This window comes from Penicillium canariense (assembly GCF_028826845.1).
Source record: "Penicillium canariense strain IBT 26290 chromosome Unknown utg000002l_segment0_segment0, whole genome shotgun sequence".
In the NCBI taxonomy this organism is placed as follows: Eukaryota; Fungi; Ascomycota; class Eurotiomycetes; order Eurotiales; family Aspergillaceae; genus Penicillium; species Penicillium canariense.
In genome coordinates this window covers 2,199,858-2,219,408 of record NW_026622729.1, presented here as the reverse complement: position 1 = coordinate 2,219,408, position 19,551 = coordinate 2,199,858, and the positions used below count along the sequence as shown (strand labels likewise).

The 19,551-nt window shown below is 51.1% G+C and overlaps 6 protein-coding genes across 6 annotated transcripts; 3 read left to right on the top strand and 3 right to left on the bottom strand.

The window, feature by feature from the left end:
- Positions 1–400: 400 nt before the first annotated feature.
- On the top strand, positions 401–4,993 carry N7482_004006 (uncharacterized protein; the record flags this gene model as incomplete). The annotated part of the gene is made up of 18 exons (XM_056686131.1): positions 401–423; positions 493–626; positions 680–724; positions 774–1,323; positions 1,377–1,686; positions 1,780–1,934; positions 1,979–2,045; positions 2,098–2,236; positions 2,292–2,329; positions 2,764–3,036; positions 3,113–3,211; positions 3,378–3,438; positions 3,491–3,672; positions 3,738–4,025; positions 4,078–4,332; positions 4,380–4,526; positions 4,592–4,661; positions 4,725–4,993. The coding sequence occupies 18 exons, from the start codon at positions 401–403 to the stop codon at positions 4,991–4,993; spliced, it is 3,105 nt and encodes a 1,034-aa protein (XP_056544873.1).
- Positions 4,994–5,330: 337 nt separating this feature from the next.
- On the bottom strand, positions 5,331–5,999 carry N7482_004005 (uncharacterized protein; the record flags this gene model as incomplete). Its single annotated transcript, XM_056686130.1, has 1 exon — positions 5,331–5,999. The coding sequence occupies one exon, from the start codon at positions 5,997–5,999 to the stop codon at positions 5,331–5,333; it is 669 nt and encodes a 222-aa protein (XP_056544872.1).
- Positions 6,000–9,119: 3,120 nt separating this feature from the next.
- N7482_004004 (SDR family oxidoreductase) lies at positions 9,120–10,516 on the bottom strand (the record flags this gene model as incomplete). The annotated part of the gene is made up of 5 exons (XM_056686129.1): positions 9,120–9,458; positions 9,514–9,773; positions 9,837–10,020; positions 10,072–10,354; positions 10,419–10,516. The coding sequence occupies 5 exons, from the start codon at positions 10,514–10,516 to the stop codon at positions 9,120–9,122; spliced, it is 1,164 nt and encodes a 387-aa protein (XP_056544871.1).
- A 2,072-nt stretch (positions 10,517–12,588) lies between these two features.
- N7482_004003 (uncharacterized protein) lies at positions 12,589–13,113 on the top strand (the record flags this gene model as incomplete). Its single annotated transcript, XM_056686128.1, has 1 exon — positions 12,589–13,113. The coding sequence occupies one exon, from the start codon at positions 12,589–12,591 to the stop codon at positions 13,111–13,113; it is 525 nt and encodes a 174-aa protein (XP_056544870.1).
- A 927-nt stretch (positions 13,114–14,040) lies between these two features.
- Positions 14,041–15,324, top strand: N7482_004002 (glutathione synthetase ATP-binding domain-like protein; the record flags this gene model as incomplete). The annotated part of the gene is made up of 3 exons (XM_056686127.1): positions 14,041–14,131; positions 14,196–15,103; positions 15,163–15,324. The coding sequence occupies 3 exons, from the start codon at positions 14,041–14,043 to the stop codon at positions 15,322–15,324; spliced, it is 1,161 nt and encodes a 386-aa protein (XP_056544869.1).
- A 555-nt stretch (positions 15,325–15,879) lies between these two features.
- Positions 15,880–16,577, bottom strand: N7482_004001 (uncharacterized protein; the record flags this gene model as incomplete). The annotated part of the gene is made up of 2 exons (XM_056686126.1): positions 15,880–15,968; positions 16,178–16,577. 2 exons carry the CDS (start codon positions 16,575–16,577, stop codon positions 15,880–15,882), a joined length of 489 nt encoding a protein of 162 aa, XP_056544868.1.
- Between the last annotated feature and the right edge of the window lie 2,974 nt (positions 16,578–19,551).

Here is a 19,551-nt window from a genome sequence, read left to right as displayed (position 1 = left end):
TCATCGGGTCGCTTATCTCACGCATGAGCATTCACATTATTTCCAGGCTGGATTCAAAGGCAAGGAATCCCCACGCCAATCAAAGAGCACTGAACGGGCCATGTCCGCGCCGCATCTGACGCAATACAGCCGCGCGTGGAGATGTGGGGGTTTGTGACCCCGGATTGACTGAACCATAAGAGTGGGGGCGACGCGGGGAAATTTCTCCGAGAACCCCCTTCTGCCTGATTTCCAGTTCATTCCCTAGTTTATCATGTGGTGGATCACGGATCTAAAACAACCGAGGGCTTCTTGGAGGGATTCGTTTCGTGCTAAGCGAAAGACGCAAGCCCGGCTTTCTCTCCGAGCGATTCGAACTCAACCCCGGGGATAGTTGAGTCTCTCTATCTCCACTCTCACAATGTCCGTTCGACAAAATGCTGCGTGAGTCCCAGGTTGAATCATAGCCTCAGTATAGAGCTGATTGTAGCCAAGGTGCACGACCTGTCGAAGCCGCAAGATTGCGTGCGACCGGCGGAAGCCGACTTGCGACTTCTGCATCAAGAACCATTTCGACTGCGAGTATGCGGCAGCCAGACGGCCCGGCTTGCGGGCGGGCTACATCGCTAAGTTAGATCGGCGTTTAAGTCTGTCCGACAGTCTTGAGAAAGTGATGTTCCTCATGCTAACCCTAGCCAAGTCGAGCTCGAACAACGAGTGTGGATGTTGGAGGGTCATTCCAAGGGTATGACTCCTTCAGTGACATGACAAGCTTGAAAGCTAATCCTTCCTAGAGTCCGCTGGGAACGATCAGGAAGTATCCACTCCTGGAGTTAGCCATCCTGACGCTTCCATCAACGCTGTCTACTCTGGGGAGAAAGACTTACCAATGCCAAACGCACCCAGTCAAACCGCGCTTACAACGCCAAACGCTAGCTCAGATGATAACACACTCGCCAGACACTCGTTTCAATTTGATCCGTTCTCATATCCTGTACTCTCTGAATTGTGTTCCATATGGTTCAAAAGATATCATCCATGGTTTCCGATTCTTCACCAACCATCCCTCATGGACTCTTTACAACACTTGAAAGGATCGGAGACGCTGAGCCAACGCCTAGCTGTCAAGGCAATTTGTGCAGTGACCCTGACTCACTATGAGTCGCCATTGGTGAGTGCAGATGAACGGGAGCATTGGTCAGACAGGCTGCGGGAGAGTGTTTACTTCCAGGCTTTGCAACAAGCCTGTCTTCAATCTGTTCAAGCCTTACTCATAATCTCCAATATTGAATATGGATCTGGTCGGTTTGAAAAATTCTGGAATGTGATTGCGCTTTGTAAACGGTGTGTATCCTCACTTTGGTTGGTTTCGGGACTTGAATATTAACACGCAGCAGAATGTCCTCCCAATTAGGCTACGGCACACTGGTCAAAAAACATGCCGACCATATCAACTCTTCTGCTTCAGTACCTCCACGGCTTCATCCATTATCGACTACTATAATAGATCGAGAAGAGCGAATTCGTGCATACTGGATGTCTGAGATGCTAGATAGTATGTCCACTGTGGGTGTTGATTGGGATACAGGAGCATCCCTTCCTATGTCTAATGGAATCTTACCCTGCAGTGACTCACTGTGGGCGTTTCCGGAACATATCATCAATATTTGGTCTTTCGGACAATTTCGCTATTCATCGGCTTTCTCGGTATGCATCATCTTTGCCACTAGTGAACTATTGTTGGTACATGGTTTCTTACAAAAATCATGGAACTTGAGCGACCACAACGATCGGATACAGTGGCAGACGGAGGCCCAGAAGATTGACGAGCGCTTGACTGCGTGGCGTGAGGAGTTTGTTGCAGCCGTCTACCGCCTCATCAACGCTGAATATGCAGAAGAAGAACGCGCAGAAATGGACCCCAACATTGTCTTGACTAATTGTGTGCTCGATATGTAAGCTTTGTCTCCACCATATAGGTCTTTTCTAACAGATCCAGAGCCGTGGTTCTTCTTTTCCAGAGAATGTCAACCATCCCTCGCGAGATAGATCCGTCCACGGAGCCGGTATGTGCCTCTGTCTTAAATAGTTCTTCAAACATACAGCTTACAATCCCAGTGGCAATATGCGACCAATCGCTGTATCTATGCCTGTGATAATATGGTCTTCAAGGTCGGCCAAATGACGGATGAGGAGCTCAGCGTCAGCAACCCACACCTCGTATTTTGTTTCTTCACGGTCGCAAGGTTCTATATCGGTGGGTCCACTAATCATGTTCTTGTTCCTTCAAGTTTCCAGCTAATTGAGACCAGTTTATGCTAAGACAGTGAACGCCGATGTACCAGCCGGGGTTCGTTCTATGGCTTATGCACTTCTTTGTTCCGGGAAAAGATGGCACCAAGCTCTACGATATGAAAACATAATACGTACTGCGATTTCAGAGCATCGGTCTTTGATCTCTGAATCATCGCTCCCCGCTCGATTCTATGATCTACGTTACTCCACATTGAACATTGAGGACGACTTGCGCACTTGGTGTGAAAATGGACTTCACATCACCCCAGAGATGGTAGTATTAGAACACTAGGTAGATAAAGCAATCACTTCCACCTTACTCACCAACAGTCAAAAATCCGAAAGAGCTCTCTATATAATTCCTCGCTTACATCTGCCCTTCGCGTACTGAGCAGCGGGCCATGTCAAGCCCGGTGCGGGGTAAAGTGTGAGCCGTGCAACAGACGGCCCGTCTGCGGACAGTTGAGTCTTGGCTGAACCTGAATGTAGCTAGAGTTAGTTTGCGGGGAACCAATCCCGGATAATCTGGGGATCTATACAAAACCTGGGGAAGTGATGTATGATATGGCCTCGGCGATCTCGGCCGAGGACTTTATATGTCCTCGCTGGGCCGCTTCACCGACACGCGAGCCCAAGACGTTCTTGGATTTCTTGCAACTTAAGATCACCCATCTTTTCTGCACCATGTTAGACGGCTATGGCCTTGAGGTCGTGTTGACTGCGGCAAACTCCGCTGCTCAGGCGTGGTATGGGTACGACCAGGTTTGTTTCCCCCCCAGTCCTAGACGGAATGATGCCGTCTAAGTCTCGCATTAACCACCCTAATGATTTTCTGTAGGGTGTTGTCAGCGGTATTCTCATTAGCTCGGATTTCATCAACGTATTTCCAGAGACCAAGGTTTCATCAATTCAGGGTATCACGGCAAGCTGCTTCTCGGTACGTTCTGGGAGCCACCATGGTGGGCATAGATACAGTACTGATATTTCCAAAGCTTGGAAATCTGGTGGGATGTTTGGCGGCAGCTTGTTATGGCAATAGGTTGGGACGAAAAAATACATTGAGAACTGGTACTCTCATCAGCGCTATCGGCGCCGTATTACAGTTCTCTGCTTATTCATTCCCACAACTTATCGTCGGTCGTGTGATCAATGGCGTTGGTAATGGTACGTTTTCCGCCACAAGATCTGCTTGCTCATTGACTTAATATATCAAAAGGGATGACCAGTTCCACGTGTGGAATTTTCCAAGCCGAATCTTGTCCCAGCGACCGCCGTGGAAAACTGTCCGTGATCGTCGTTCTCCATAATGTGGTGTTCTACTGCGCTGCGACATGGTTAACGTTGGCTTGTTCTTTTCTTCCTGGGGGTTATCAGTGGCGATTGCCCTTGGCGTTACAGGTAATTTTTGCATGTCTTTTGAAGCTCCAGAAACATTTTGGCTAACTAAACGTTTTACCTCCTAGCTCATCCCGGCTATGTTTCTGATTGGCTTGCTCTCCTTTGTTCCCGATAGCCCCCGATGGCTCTTGATGCGGGGCAAAACCGAAGCAGGACTTGAAGCTATTCGCCGTTACTCTGGCAAGGGTCTTTTGACCGATGATCCCCGTGTTCAGAGCGAGTATCATTCGATTATTGGCGCTCTTCGGATTGAAAGAGAATCCAAGATCTCATTTATCCATATCCTAGCTCGACGGGACCGGTCTAGCCATCTAAAGCGGCTTCTTCTTGGCTGTGGTGGACAGTTTATGCAGGTAAATCGGAGTACTGTTCTTCTCATGATCACTTCCTTAATGGCCTTCATAGCAATTTGGCGGCATTAACGCTCTCAACTATTATTTCACTATTATCTTGATGAACAACCTTGGCATGAACGAGCTCATGGCACGAATCCTCACAGGCTGCAATGCTACATCATACATGATTTCTTCAGCCTTGTGCTTTGGATTGATTGAGCGATGTGGGCGTCGAGTATTGATGCTAAGTGGGCTATCTTTTCAGTGTTTCGCGTACGTAATGGTCGCAATATCCATTGCCTTGCTCGATAAAGCCCCCTACGAGGTAAGTCTGTCTCTTCCTAGTTTGATGCAGGGCTAACAAAGCTTTAGTGGGGCATTGTGGCTGTATCTTTCTTGTTTTTTTACTATGCAGCCTTTGGCTGCACATGGGGTATGGTTCCCTGGGTATATCAAGCAGAAATTAACTCCCTGGCCATGAGGACAGTGGGCGCCGCTGCTGCAACAGCCACGAATTGGGTATGGCTCTCTACCATTAACTCTACAGCAGTTTAGCTCAGCGGCTAAAATAACATTATCTGTAGCTTGCTGGGTTTATCTGCACACAATTTACTCCCACTGGAATCGAGGAAATCGGGTACAAGTTTTACATAAGTACGTTACAGCTTCTTCTACTCACATGTGCTGCCAAATCCTCCGGCTAACTACCCATATCAGTTTTTGCCGTCTTCAATTTGACGTTCATTCTGGTTGTGTATTTTCTATATCCAGAGACAGCATACCGGACCCTGGAGGATGTGGATGTTTACTTCGACCGAGACTCAAACCATCGCACCATCATACCCATTCATGATAAAACTGCCAAACAGACAATGCGGCCTTTGGAAGCAATTGAAGCGGAGGCAGCAAGAGTTGCTATTACGGAGGCAGCCGATGCCAAAGGGTCATCATTTCAGCAGATTGATGATATTGATCGAGTCGTATAAATTCTCCTGATGCTACCGGTTATACCAACCAATTACGGGCTCGGTGTACCCACATGGTACGAGGATGGCTCTTACCCTATTTTGCACTGGTTTGCAAGTCAATTCTAGTTTCATTATCAGTATCTTACTTCCCTTCCGTTTTGATGATCGTGGATATCCATCGTATTCGATTGAACACATCCTCTTTTCTAGTATTTCTTTACTTGATATCTGAAACCTTACTCAGACTCGAAATGGACTGGTTGAACTTCAATATTGACTTTTAAACGCCACGGCTAAATTGAAAGTGAGCTAAGCAGCGGTCACTGCTTGCGTAGCATAGGAAAGGATACGACAGTCAAGGCTTGCTGACCTTGGGATCCGTCGGCTGCCACATGTCCATGAAAAACACCCCCTGCATTTCAGACGCAGTAAAGACTTGCCCGTTTATTCTGACCGTACCAACCATCTTCTCGTCGACTTGTTCGAAGGTGACATAAGCGCCCTGCTCTAAAAGTTGCGAGACAGATATGAGAGACGTTCTAATATTTGGAACGAAGAGAGTATTTTCCAATTCCAAATAGACCTTCTTGCCTCCGGTATTGCATGACACCTGAGCCGTGCCTACTCCTGTAGCATTCAGAAAGAAGTCTCCGACCCCGGTGACCCTAAATCCTTTGCTTGGTGCAAAGCTTGTGTACCATTCCCGCTGGAAGGTTACGTGGCGGGAAGCACCTGAATCCAAGACCGCTGAATATTCAAACAGCCGATTTAGTTCGGGGTGCTGGCTACCCGTTGGAGGCGTTTCGTAAACAATGGCACCTGCCGCAGGCTGGGTTGTGTGATTCTGCGAACGGCCTGTCTTTTGGGAAGCAGGAGACGGGACTTCCAGGCTTCTGGGGAGTGCCATGCGCTTGTCATCTCGAGCTATGGCTTGTGCTGGGGCCAAGGGTTTTCCTGGCAGGACTCGAATGGAAACATCGGAACTTGTGAGCATTTTCTCGATTGTGGAGGTAAGGTCGTCCATTTTCGCGACGTGAGATGTTTGGCAAGCGATTGGAGTAGGCGTTTTGGTGGTAACACGTCAAGGTATGAAAAACTGGACCACCAGTGTTGAGGAGCCCATGCTTGTTAAAACCACTCGTGTGTGTGAGAGTGGGAGAACTGTTGGGAGAATGTTCCGCGTCGGTGCTAAGATGACTTGATCGGTCAGAGCGAGAAAAAAGAGCGTAGAGACAGCTTAAACGTGCATGTGCCAGCCATTACAGGCAACAAGCAGACTAAAACTTTCTCACATGAAAGCCTTGGTAGGCTTAAGCACTCGGATATGTCTCTGCTGTGCCGTTGGAGAGCACCCACAAAGGCTAAATTAAACCCGATTATGACGAGGGCTTTTGAAAGGTATTCACGAGCATGCCAACCACCGACCTCTTCCGAGTGGTTTCTTCAAGATGTAGTTTTCAGCTGCTTTCCCAAATCATAACAAGTTGATAGGCGAGTTTAGTGTGACTACGGTGCGCAGGGGTTGTGAGAAGGCAGGGTGTCGCGCACTACCTATTTACAAAATTGGGCTAAAGAACTGCACAGAGGGCTCTTGTAATGAGCTGATCAATGATTGATGTATTTTCGCTTCACACTTTAATTAATCAAGATGCGAGGTTAGAGTTTCGAGTTCAATTGCTTTTGGTGTGAGAGCCAGGCAGCGCAAGGATGCCTGGGAGGGAGAGAGGGTTAGTTTGCTTCGCCTACCTATTCAGTCACTGAAACCTCAATACTATACGTGAAATGGTGTTTGAAAAAAAAAAGAATTAAACATAGATAAGAAGAAGCCGAATAGTATCGATCGGCTCCCAAAAAGGCGAAACCAAAAAAGAAACTCTCCCTCGGGGAATCGAACCCCGGTCTCCCGCGCTTATCGGTATTAATGACAAGCGGAAATCATGACCACTAGACCAAGGAAGATGACATGACCGAGTTACTGCTCGACCACTTGGTGCTGGTTGATATTCGAATCTCAAAATTTTAAATCATATCCCCGGTATCTCCCTCGGGGCTGTACCTTTTTCGCGCGGGTGACTGTCAGACGAAACCCGTTTGCTGTTGCCTCCAGGATCAACATGCTCTTTAAGTGTCGACATGAAAATTAATAGAATCTAATATTATTGCACTATTGAGGGCCGTCGCTCAGCCCGCTGGCGCCCCATGTCACCGGATTGGGCGTAGTCTCAGCCCAGTGCTCACCCAGGTCCCTTGACCACATCACCCTCGGAGGTCATGTCTTAGAACCGGTTTAGTGCTCCCGTCCTTTGCATGAATATGGACTTCAATAGGGGTTGAGGTGTAATTTCCTACCTGTGTGTAAAATTCATGATTTGAGCATGATACCGGCTTCAAAGCTTACAATTGGTGGCTTTGAGCCCACTTTCTGAACCATATATATTTCATTATCCCATCCCCACAAAATATACAGTAACCAGTGTCTCTCCACTCCATCCCACTCCAACCTGTTCTCAGGTCCATGCTTACAGGTCATATTAGAATACCAAGTGATTATTTCGTCACCCGGGGCGCCTTTAGGGCACTCTGACCTGGCACGTGTAAGCCTCATAAAGGTGTCAGCCACAAGCATTCGATTTATAATGCGGAGACCTGTCAGGCACAGCATATAATCAGGACCCATCTCTATTTAAGTTATCGCTATCTGCACAGCTTAAACGAATACTCCTCCAGCCCCTAGTTTTTCATGATGGCGGTGGGGTAAACCTGGTTTTCACAGATCTTGAACCCCGGCCTATCTGCTCTACTGCTCTTCCACAGAAACGTCCACCATGTCGCCATCCATACGGCACCACAGAAGACACCACTCCTGGCCTCACTGTGGCTCGGAGCTGTGCATGCGTGACCCTCGCATCCCGGAGCTGCGTATCTCAAAATCTGGGGCTGGACCCCCAGGCCATACGTGGCAATTTCAACAAGCCAAAGTAGTTCCGCTTATAGTAGAGGAACTGCCCGACGACGATGCCGCCATGGCGGGCATTGTTCGGTCGCGGTCATCACGGAGCCATCGCCTTTGGTCTCGCCCTTTCCTGAAGGATAAAAGTCAAGCCATCCCACTTTCAGCCACCGTGGTCGAGGCTCGGAAGCATGTCCATCGCAGTGTGCTCCGCCGACTCATCCGCCGACCGCCACTGGATAAGACACGATCGCTCTTCGTCGTGCCGACTACTATGACAGCTGCAGACCAGACGATAGTCCCTTGGATACCACCTCGACTTTCATCACGACCACTGACAGTAACGGACAGGACTCGAACAGCCTTGTCTGTCGCTGATGCGGAGAAATTCGTCGCTGAACGACGCCACCGACGATGTCATTCCTAGCAGCCTCGATCGTGGAGAGAACCTAGCGCTAGCATTTGGCCTCTACAGGAGGAATCTTAAAGGCGAAATACTTTTATTTTTGTTTCAAGGCGTGCTTTATCTGTCGCTCATGCAGAGGAAGAATATGTGATAGTGAACTGAAAAAAATCGGAATATTGCTTTATGCTATCTACGATAAAGAATAATTCTGTTCACAACATAGAAACGAGATTTTCTTGATTAGAGTGGCAAACTCCAGAGTCATCCCACGCATGTGCTACATTTGCATAGTACGCTTCCCACTTCTCACAGGCAGGTTGAAACTTCAAAGCAACGGGCTGTTCTAGGCGACCGGGTCCTCGGCATGTCGAGTCTGAAGACATTAAAAGTCCGCATTTTCTCACGTATCATAGAATAACAGGACAGTATCCAGCTGATTTCGGTTGTTCCGAAAGCATCACAGGCATTTGAGTCCGGTGCGGGCCTCGGTTTATTCTCATGCTCATATCAGGGAACCTGGGTATGTTGTAGATCTGATCGTGTAGCGGGTTATGTTTGGGCCTGTGGGGGGCCCGGTGTTTCTACCATCGAAGTATTGATTTGACACTTTCAGTAGGGACCTTCCCGCTTGGATGCAGCAGACGTGGCGGAGTCAGATGACAAAGTCCATAATTCGGGGATTACAATGAGGACAACAAGGTCTTCGAGCTATGGAACGGTAAATCAGAGGCTCATTAGATATGCTTGTCCGGCGCAGAAGCTGAGATTTATCCTTCAGAGGGTATTCTCTATTTGACCTTGAAGGTGTGCAGAGCCGAACGCGAAGGAAGAACACCCGCATTCTCAAAGGATCGATAGGTTTCAATCCAAGTATCCAATGTCCGGTCACTCCGCTGCCAGCCAAACTTTCTCGCCTTGTGCACAGACGAGATTGTGATCCACGATCGGCCCGCAGCCCAGTTGAAAAAGCCCCAGGTTCCCCAATCGAAGGCATCAGCCCTGCCGCCATACTTGCTGACAATTCGTTCCCAATGAGGACGCTTGTCTTTCGCCCATTCCACCATGTCAATTTCACACGCCAGGTGATCTGTCCGACCAGGGGCCTTCTCGAAAGTTGGATCTGGGCTCTATATTGTGTTGATTAGGACATAATCAATGATACTGAATGCGAGTTCACCATACCTCAACACCCAGATAGGCGGCAAAGTCTTGCCATATATACTTCCAGATAAAGACGTCCCCATTGGTGTGATTGAAATCCTCGTCCTTACATTGATCCTGAGAGGCGACATAGACGGTTAGATCCGCTAGACTGGGAGCGTATGAGTTGTCGTCAACAGTGTTCCAAAAATACTCATTGCCTGGGAAGTTGGCTGGTTGGCCCAGCTCGCGACAGATCAACATGTAGAGAGCCAAGGTGAAAACCTCCGACATTCCGTTCGCTAAGATGGCTTCGTTAAATTGAATCCAATCCATGAGCTGGTGATTCCAAGGTTGCTACTTACCATGAGGCGTGTAGCCATTGATAGCATTGGGGCGAATTATGTTCCATGACCAAGTTTTGCTACGAGCAGAGAGCTCCTTGAGATAGTCCTCCTGTGGATAGTAGAAGTTGTATCCCTGATCGTCATAGCGAGGGAACGACTCTTCGAGGGGGGCTTTGACGGGTCCGAGGTGAACACCATAATACTGAAATTCCATCAGCATGGAAGAAGGGACCGGCGATGATTCTTGACTCACCTTTCCGCCGGTCTGCAAAGTGACTCGCTGCAGCCTAGCACACGTCTCATCTACGGCATCAAGGAAGTTGCGGAACAAAGGAACGTTCTGCACAGGAAGTTCCTTAAAGTCATCGCTGTGCACGTACGATGTAAAGAAGGCGTGCGTAACGTCCGCACAGATTTCCTTCAATTTGGCAACAATGTTCTCGACTGGATCCAGGAAATCAACTGCAACAAACTCAACTCGAGGGTCGATCCAAGCAACAGGAGGGGGTCGCCTCGATGTGACGATGATTTTGATCCTGTTTTTTACTGGTCAGTGCTTGTTCTCCCAGGAAATGTTGAAGGGTCAGGGTCCGCTCATACCACTCGTCCTTTGGCGTCCGAATCAGATGTTCAACGATTGAAAACCCACTGATGCCATTAGCGCCCGTGACAAAGGCCACCTTCTCTGATAGAGGCATGGTGAACATCAACTTTGCAGTCTGAGTCCGAGATTTGAATTTCTTAATTGCAGCCCGACCAGCTCTGTTCCGCTTATAGCCCTCGAATTATCCCGCCGTCCGTGAAGTTGACTGAGCTCTGTTGTTTTGATTACCCCGCAAGTCGGAGAGAACGGAGAGAACGGAAAATGAATTCTGCGGAGCGAGACTAAGAACATAGTATTCTGGGAGCTGGCACCATCTTGATAATCTACGAGGTTCTAGCGGAACCCCAAATCCCAGCTGAAGATGGATAGCTTTCAATACAGTAGTAGATCAGGAATTGGGGATAGGCTATTACTTTGATCTGACCGTGGATAGTGCGGTCGTAAAGATTGGCAATGCATTATGTGGCCAAGGTTTTTTAACCACCCGATGGCACGGTCGGTTTGAAACGGTTTGTGATTGTTGGATTCATTTCAATGCCAGGAAAAGTATTCTGGGGAAGGATTGTGAGTCCATGGTGGGTCTCTCAGCCCGGAGAAAACCAGAAAACCCATCCATTCGGCAATTTTTGAGAGCAATTCTTCACAAAATAAGTGGCTCCACGAGGGAATTAGTATCCGCACTGGGTCATGTAAATTGAGCAACGATTGATGGGAAAAGGTAAGTCCGCGAGGTATACGCTTGTGTGATGGTGACGTTAGTATTTCAGAGCAACCGGGTCAGATACCGTCCCAGCAGGGCTGAAGCAGACAAGGTGGATTTCCCGGAGTTGGTAAACACCGCGGCTAGGCAGTATTGTAGGTATGCAGACGAGCCATGGGACGGGAGTCCCCGATTGGATCGATATCCACAAAGAATGCAACAGTGATTGGTATTCTCGGCGCCTTCCAACAGTCCGCTCCTCGGTCGCAACAGGCGTTGTAGTTGAGGTTAGTTCTGGTGGTTCTCATGACAGCAGAATCTTTGGAAGGCAATGCGCTCGAGTGGTGCCCGCGTCACCCAAGAACTTCTCATAAAATCGTTGACCCTACGGACACCACATTCCTCGGAGTGACCGTGCCGCGTGCATGAAGCCAGCCGTGTTTTCTTGGCTGATGTGCCCTTGCGTGGGGGCCAAACCGGGCAATCTGGAGACACGTGCCCCATTTCTCGGTTACAATGGCCATTCTCGAAGGCCGCTAGAAGGGATGCTGTCTCAGCAGATCAACCGTGATTGGTGATGGGGGCTGGAGGGAAAGTAAGCAGTGGGTTAGTGGATGCGATAACAGTCTTCGGACTTTTGCAGACTTCTGCCAAGGAGCAGTCATGCTGGCATACGAGCGAAGGGATGCATTCGTAATTGGGGCAGATAACATGGCCCAGCAGAGCCTCGAGGGTACATTGGCCAACCCGTCGGCAGCCTGCCCCACCTGTGACGAACAACGGGCACGATCAACATAATCAACAGACGGCCTGGGTAACCTGGTTGCCTAACTCCGCGCGGAGGCAGCCCTATGGGTAGGGGAGATAGGATGACAGGACGGCTCAGCTGGACAGACGGTGTACGAGCGAGGGCCAGAATCACGAGCGTGAAAGAAGACCTACAGGAGACAGCGTAGATGCGTCGGGTGGTATCTCTGTGGGACGTGTCCGTGATGATGCAACGAGCGGTGAAGCGGGGTTGCACGATAACAACACGACTGGAGAGGAAGAGTGATTGGACGCGAATGGAAGGCAGAGGAGGCTCCAAGGCAGAAAGAAACTGGGATTGGCGGGGGAAAAGCAGGACCGACCTCACCGACACAGACTCCCGCTAAACCTTACCGGTGGGACCGGCAGGTGGTCGCTGCTGGCCCCCGGTTGGCTCGCGGCAGGCCCGATCCGCTGTTGGTGGGGCCATTCGTGAGTGTGATTGGCTGTGTGTGTCTTCCGGCGTTTGCTCGACGGGCTCGAGTGCAAACTGGAAGCGGCCTGCGTTTTGGTTGGTTGCCCTACGAGGGTTGACGATCCCCCATGGGAGGAGGGAAGATACGAGACGTGAGAAGCATAAATAACTTAAGAATTCCCGGCCTCGGCCTCAGTCCTCATTTCTCCCCTCCCCTCTATAACCCGTCTATACTTCTCGCCCGATGCACTCTCAATCTGACCGCGACTCCTATCCAAACCGATCTCTGTCTCAAACCTCTGCAACCACCTGCTCCTCTCGCAGCACTCAAAGCTCCGACGAGAAGAAATACAGCCGCAAGCTGTCCAACCCACTGGCCTCCAAGCTGTTCCGACCACGCAACAAGTCTCCCAGCCCCATCGACATCCCCAAATCCCACTGCCCGTCCTCGGCAAGTGACTCCCATCCTCGAGACATTTCCCGCAGTGCCCCCGGGCCCTCCTACTTCGGCCAGCTCCGCCGCTCCCACAGCCCTGACCAGATGTCTCCCATGGCCACCAGCCCCCAGTCTCCCAAGCAGGAGTACCCTAGCAAGCGGGCCTCCACCCCGACCGGCAAGAACAGCGACAACTACCGTCGCTACAGCGGCACCATCAACCACTACGGGCGGCACTCAAATGACTGGCTGTTTGGCGGATTCAGCGTGCGCGAGACCGTCCGCGATGGGATTGATAAGCTCCGCAGCAATGACAATGACAAGGAGAGCTGAATCTCTTCTCCGCGCCACTTTCTTTTCCAATCCCGACTGTCCTTGGTGGCATTGCCTCGCTGAAATGCACTGATTGTGATGGGTTGTCCTACAAGATGAAAGCATGTCATCCTCCCCGTGGACGATCGACCCCGCTCTTGGCTCGACTCGACTATGGATGCATCTCCGAAGAAACCATGTTTCCCTTTCGCCGTTGATATCTTCTCCAGTACAGTTCCCCACAGAATGTACATGCGCCCAGGAAACGAATGATGCCTTGATCAATGTACTGTGATTGCTACATTGTGCGATACTATGAAACCATACTGGTCCCGCATCTTGCACCCCGTTCACTTGATGTGCTGGTCAGGGGTTTTGTCGTTCGACAGTCATTCGACGGTTGTTCGACAATCATCCGTTTCATTGATGAGCTGATGAACATCGATGTTCTTGTCTCCTTGAAGGGGCAGCCGATTTTCGGCCGCTGTTTCCCATATTTGTATCTATCATTTGTACCCGATAGCTTTCATAATGAACAGTATCGGCCTTGCGGAATATCTCCGAAACTCGCAATTTCTTTTCTCACTCCTTTTTTCGCGTAAGCTACCCTTGTTTCCCGTACCAACAATCCTCCAGGCGAGCGCTCCATCCCCGCCTCGGACTGCTCCGCATCTCCGTATCTCCTCCGAACATCGGCACTTCTGCGAGGCCATCCCATGCAGCAATAAGATAGAAATCTCGGCACTATCGCCTCCATCCCATCCCAATATACAGTCGAATATGTATAAGGTCCTCTTAATTTCGTCTTGCTAGTGAATTTTTGCCTTCGCCTCCTAAGCCCATTTCCAATCTCCGTCCCGCCCACCGTCGCCCCCGTCAGCTAGCACCTGCATTCCGCTCCACACGAATCTACCGCGCCAAGGCCAGACGACAAAATCCTTTTCTCATATGGACTCCACCACGCCCGTCGTGGCGGTGTTGTACCAAGCTCTCCCGCCGCCAAGGTATGGTGGCGTGAGTAAGCCGCCCAAGCCCGGTGGTAAGGCAGGCGCGACAGGAACATGGACAGTTCAGCTTGGACCACATGCGCTAACGCTGCACAGGGTACCGGGACTCTGGCGCTGATGTGGCGTATACTTTGTCCCGCTCGGGAATCACGGTGCTCACACCGGAGCCCGAGCCAGACCCCACAAATCAGGACCAGTGGTGTTTCCCTGATACCGAGGAGGGCATTCTGGCCGCGGTGAAGGCGGGGGCGACGCATCTGTGGGCGAATACGGTGCTTTTTGCAGAGCATCCGCTGCAAGTGTCGTCGCGGTTGACGCCGCATCAGGAGCGGGTGAGGGTTGTCGGACAGCCGCCACTGTGTGCGGATCAATTTGATGACAAGTCGTTTGTCAATGACTGCTTGCGTCGGCACGGTGGACTTACGCTGCCGAGATCGTGGGTGATAGATGATCCCCGGTCTGGAATGGACGACTCTGTTGCTGTTCAGAGGACCTCGGGTCATGTCTTGGATGTGATCCACGCCAGCGATTTTCCAATTGTTGCGAAACCTGTGCGCGGGCGGGGCAGCCACGGCGTGAAGGTTTGTCACAATGCCGCGGAGCTGTCGGCGCATGTGGCTCGTTTGTTTGAGGAGTCGCCTCGGGTTCTATTAGAGGAGTACTTGAATGGGGAGGAAGGTACGATCACCGTCATGCCTCCGTCTCAACACGCAATCCCGGGAGAAGAGCCTTCAGATCGCTTCACTCGACACTGGGCGCTGCCGCCTGTCACTCGCTTCAACCATGTGGATGGCGTCGCACCGTACAGTGGGAAGGTAGCGGTGACCGTGAACTCTCGCGCCGTGACCACTGAGGAGGTAGACGCCGATCCCGCATACACGACCATCATGAGGGAGTGCGAGACTGTTGCTGGATTACTACAGACAAGAGCACCTCTGCGGATAGACATTCGGCGATTTGGACCTAGGTCGCGATTTGCTCTGTTTGATATCAATATGAAGCCGGTACCTATATCTGATTTGCCCTATGGAATGATCGCCGGTAGACTGACTATTCGGTTTAGAACATCACCGGTCCAGGACGCCCGGGTCGCGATGACCAAACCAGTCTTATGGGTCTTGCAGCTGAGAGTATGGGCTGGGGCTATCCCACGTTCCTGCAGTATGTGCTTGGGTCAGCACCGCATCTGGGAGAGCTTCGCAACTACAGTCCTTTGATCGGATGATCATCGTCCCCACCACGACGGCCCTAGGAAACCGTTTTATCTCATAGGATCAAAGAAACAAAGGAAATTCCCAAACAACTAGCGGGTATACGCGGCTGATCTGAATGCCCTTTTTATATTTTTTTTTATCTTTATTTTTTTCTGGACGCAAGAACTTGACTTGTAAACCGGACATAGAAAGGGCCTTCCCACTGTCACTTCATCGCTTCATCCCAATCGAGTCGATGGGACTAGCAGTATTTAGACGGATTGTTTACAACAACTCGACCAATGAAAACCACAACACAAAATATCAGGGAGTTTGTTCTATTACTCGGCCCTTGCTAATAGTACTGTCTTGGTAGGTAGAGCCGTGCCACAACAATGGAAACGCCCCTGAGACCTAAACCCCCTTCAGAAAGGAAGCGGCAAAACCAGGAAAGAAACGATCTAAGTAAAAAAAAAAAAAAAAAAAAAAAAAAAGAGCTGCGCGCAACAAGATAAGGAAAACAAACTCCAGGGAACTCCGCAGCAATATCCAAGACCCAATCGCAGAAGTTCCATTGCAGCTCTCAATCACGCACTCTGCCACGCCACGATGTCCCTCGCCGAGATGTCCAAATTTTCAGCCGTCAGCCGCTGCAGCTTTGCCACCGTAGTGGGAGCTAAAGTTTTTAATTGATCAGCAAGCGTCCAGAAACGGTAGTCTGAGGGGCAACCATGTTGGGGGCAAGACCCAATGCCATACCATCTGGTCACCGACACGGTGAACTAGTCCATCGGGAATAGGGAAAATGACCAAGGGGACGGTGAGATATGATTGGATTGGCAGGGTCATTAGAAGGGGGAAAACGAGACAGAGAGGGGGACCCACTTGGCCGTTGGGCCGCCGGCGCAGCGGCGTGCACATGGATGATTGCCGAGTCGACGCATTCCTTGGTCATCACACCGTTGACGGACGAGGTGCTGAGCATCACCCGGATTCGATACTTGCCTGGTCGGGAGATCGTGAGCCCGCTGAACTTGGCGTAGCCGCTCATCGAGGGTTCGCACCGGCTCCGCACCATTGCGGTGAGGTTGCCGCTGAGCCCAATGGCGGGGCTAGTGCCGGCTTCGTCGCGCAGGCTGGCGCTGGCAACGAGTTGTACTGTCCGCGAGGGTGTGCCAACGGGGCGCACTACGACTATGACGGGGACCGTGAAAGGGAGGCCGGGGCGGGCTGCTGCCGGCGGGGCGGCTTCGAATGCCAGGCTGAATTCGCGCGGAGTAGCCATGGCTTTGTGGGATGAAACAGTTGGAGTTGTTTCGGGGGTGGTATGGCGAATATAAACTCAAGCTTGAAGGATCTGCCCTAAACCAATCGGGGAGCAGTGGGCTAGAGAGAATCGGTGAAGTATAAATGAATTGGATCTGACAATAGAGTTTGGAGAAGCGAGGAAGGCGATTATAAGAGACGTGAGATGGATCGGGCGTAAAGATGGTATAAGGGAAGAGCAAGTTGCACTCTTCGATTAAGATTGGGATGTTGGATGAAGGATGTCTGGTAGGAACTATGCTCGAGCTAGGTGCTTCAAGCGGTCTTCATATACCTCCCCGCGACAGCCGAGACCCATTCCCTGCCAAACATGTTCAGGCTTCATGTTCCAGGTCAGTCGTTGGAGAATGATGGAACTAGTAGATATCGCCACCGGCAAAAGTACCACGCGATGCGAGCGCATTAATGAATCGGTCACCGCGTTTTTGGGATTGAGCCAAGGCAACCGTAATGCTGTGCGGATCACAAATTGAAAACCCGGAGTACTAGGAAAGTAAAATTTGAATTCCAAATTAAAAAAATTAAAAAATCAATGAAAAAGCACGCCAATCCCCATAGAGCAGTAAACGGCCAAGAGACCGTCCAGTGGATTGGGTGTTCCTTCGGCATCTGCGAGATCCTTGCAGCAACACGTTCCGGGAAAATCGAACACGAACAGTGGAGACCAGGAATTTTTACTTTCTTGGTTTTGCTGTGGTTTGATCGACGGGTACGTAATGGACGGACGGGGAAAGAAGGGAGGAAGAGAGGGGGGGGAGGGGGGTGGACCTCGAGGGGTGCAGAACAAAGCAGGTACTACGGAGTAGATCTGAGAGATCCAAGATGCGCAGGACAGATCGGATGCTAGCGTGCGGATCGACTGGGGAGCACCATTACTGGACCTTTTCAGGTGCTTTGGGGGGGGGGGTCCACTCGGCAGCTGCGCGTCTGATTCGGTGGTTTCGCGCCCAGCTACCGATTTTCCCGGCAATCAGCACGGTGAAAATAATCGGATACGCGCCTTTGACATGCACGATCAACGTTCATGTGCAGGGGCAAACGGAGAGTCCCTCGATCCAGGGCGGAGGTGGTGGTCTACTTGAGAACCGGCTTTTTCTGGAGATGTCAATAGTTGCGTGCACGGACTGTACCGTCTCCACCCCCTGCTCAACATCTCGACCTCGCCAGTTGTAAGGGTGGCATGAAGAGGATTGTTTGGATTTTGGATCCGGGGTTTGCTTTTCTGTTTTGCACTCAACTGCCCGGCCCGTCGCAGCTGTCATCATCACTTCTCAGTCACAGTGGTGGCGTTGAGACTATCATGCAGTCACCTCAACTTGGGCAGGCGTTGCGGTCAGCGACAGTGTGGTCTGTGCCCCAAAGGCCGCTGCATCCGGGAAGCGAGAAGGAGCATGATTATGACGACCTTCGGGACGCATTGGACCGATCAAGGGAGGAAGTCCTTGGAGGACAGACCGCACTGTTCGATTGCAGGGGAGTCGAGCCCCTCCCATCGTTGGTGCTGCAAGCCACAACGGTGAGCTGTGGCGCGTGAAGCCTTGTGGCGCGGGAATTTGGTAACCATGTCCATGTCATCGGGCACGCCGAACCCTCCAGCGCGGTTTCCCTTGGCCTCGAACCGAGGCTTCTTTGGCGCTCACATTTTCATTTCCCCCCCGCCTTCCTCCGCCCTGCTTGAGTCTTTCATCGTATGGCGAACCCGCCTCAGAAATGATGTTGCCTAGGTAAAGACGAAAACTAAGGAGGCGATAGCTCCATCGATCACCAGCCACAGCACCGCACTTCGGTATCCGCGGATCATCAGCCTCACCCCTTGGCACTCCAGGGTCGAGACTCCGTGGATCTCCGTGTCTCCGCACGGGAACGCTCCGTGTGACCAGAGCGGATATGATCACCGGCACCATGTGTGTGCCGGGATATGAGCAGGGGTTGAGGAAGTCCGAGAAGCGGGTTCCACGAGGAAGGAAGCTTTCACCAGGACCGCGCACTGTCCTACTCTTGGCACGTGCCACGATGAAGGTGCTAGGGTTTAATGATCGCCTCGCCGATCTGGCACAGGCCAGTCAATAGTTCATATCATCTAGGGGCCCCCGCCCACTGCAGCGGTAACTCCCGGTGATAGGTGCCTTTGTAGAACGGGATCGGGTCTAGAGTTCCCGACGCAGGATTTGGGAAAAACTCGGTGACACAACCGAGATTTTCCCGTCGATTAGTTGATCGAAACGTTCGAGGTCAGCGCGAACTGCAGCCCGTGAGATATGAGCGCTGTGCCAGGATAGATCAGTAAGAGAGCTCCGAAGGATGATGCAATCACAAACGCAATGGAGCCTGACTCCGAGAGGAGAGGGGGGAGAGGAGAGCAGTGATACAATCCTGCGGCATAGCAGTGAAAGACAACTAACCCTCCACCAATGAAAGCAGGATCGACCATGTGTGGGAGACATCAAGGACGTTTTCCCGATGGACGGGTGACGTCTCCATCAACGTAGAAGCCAAAACCAGAGATACGCCTAACATGCAAAGGGAGGTACGAACCAACCTTGTTTTTTTGTTATGCAATGTCGATCGTGTTGCAGGGGGGTCAGTTGGGCTCGGTCCCGGCCCTTGGAGTTAATAGTCGCACCGCCACACATCAGCCGCAGTGGCTAATGATGTGGCTAAAGCAAGGAGTGGCTGGTATGGTGTGGCGGTGGACCAGTGGGTTGCCCAATTAGGAAGGTCTCCAGTCGATAAGTCCAACTCAGGTGGAACCCGAGCTCCCCGATTCCTTTGTGTCCGTGTTTTGCTTCCCTTTTGCTGGTCGTTCTCTTCCGTTGCTCCGGGTGAACATGGATCATCCCTTCACCCCAAGGCTGGAATACATAATCTCAAACGTTGGGCTCTTTCATGTGAACGTCCATGTGCTTCGAGAGCAGCTGGAGCAGCACCTGCTA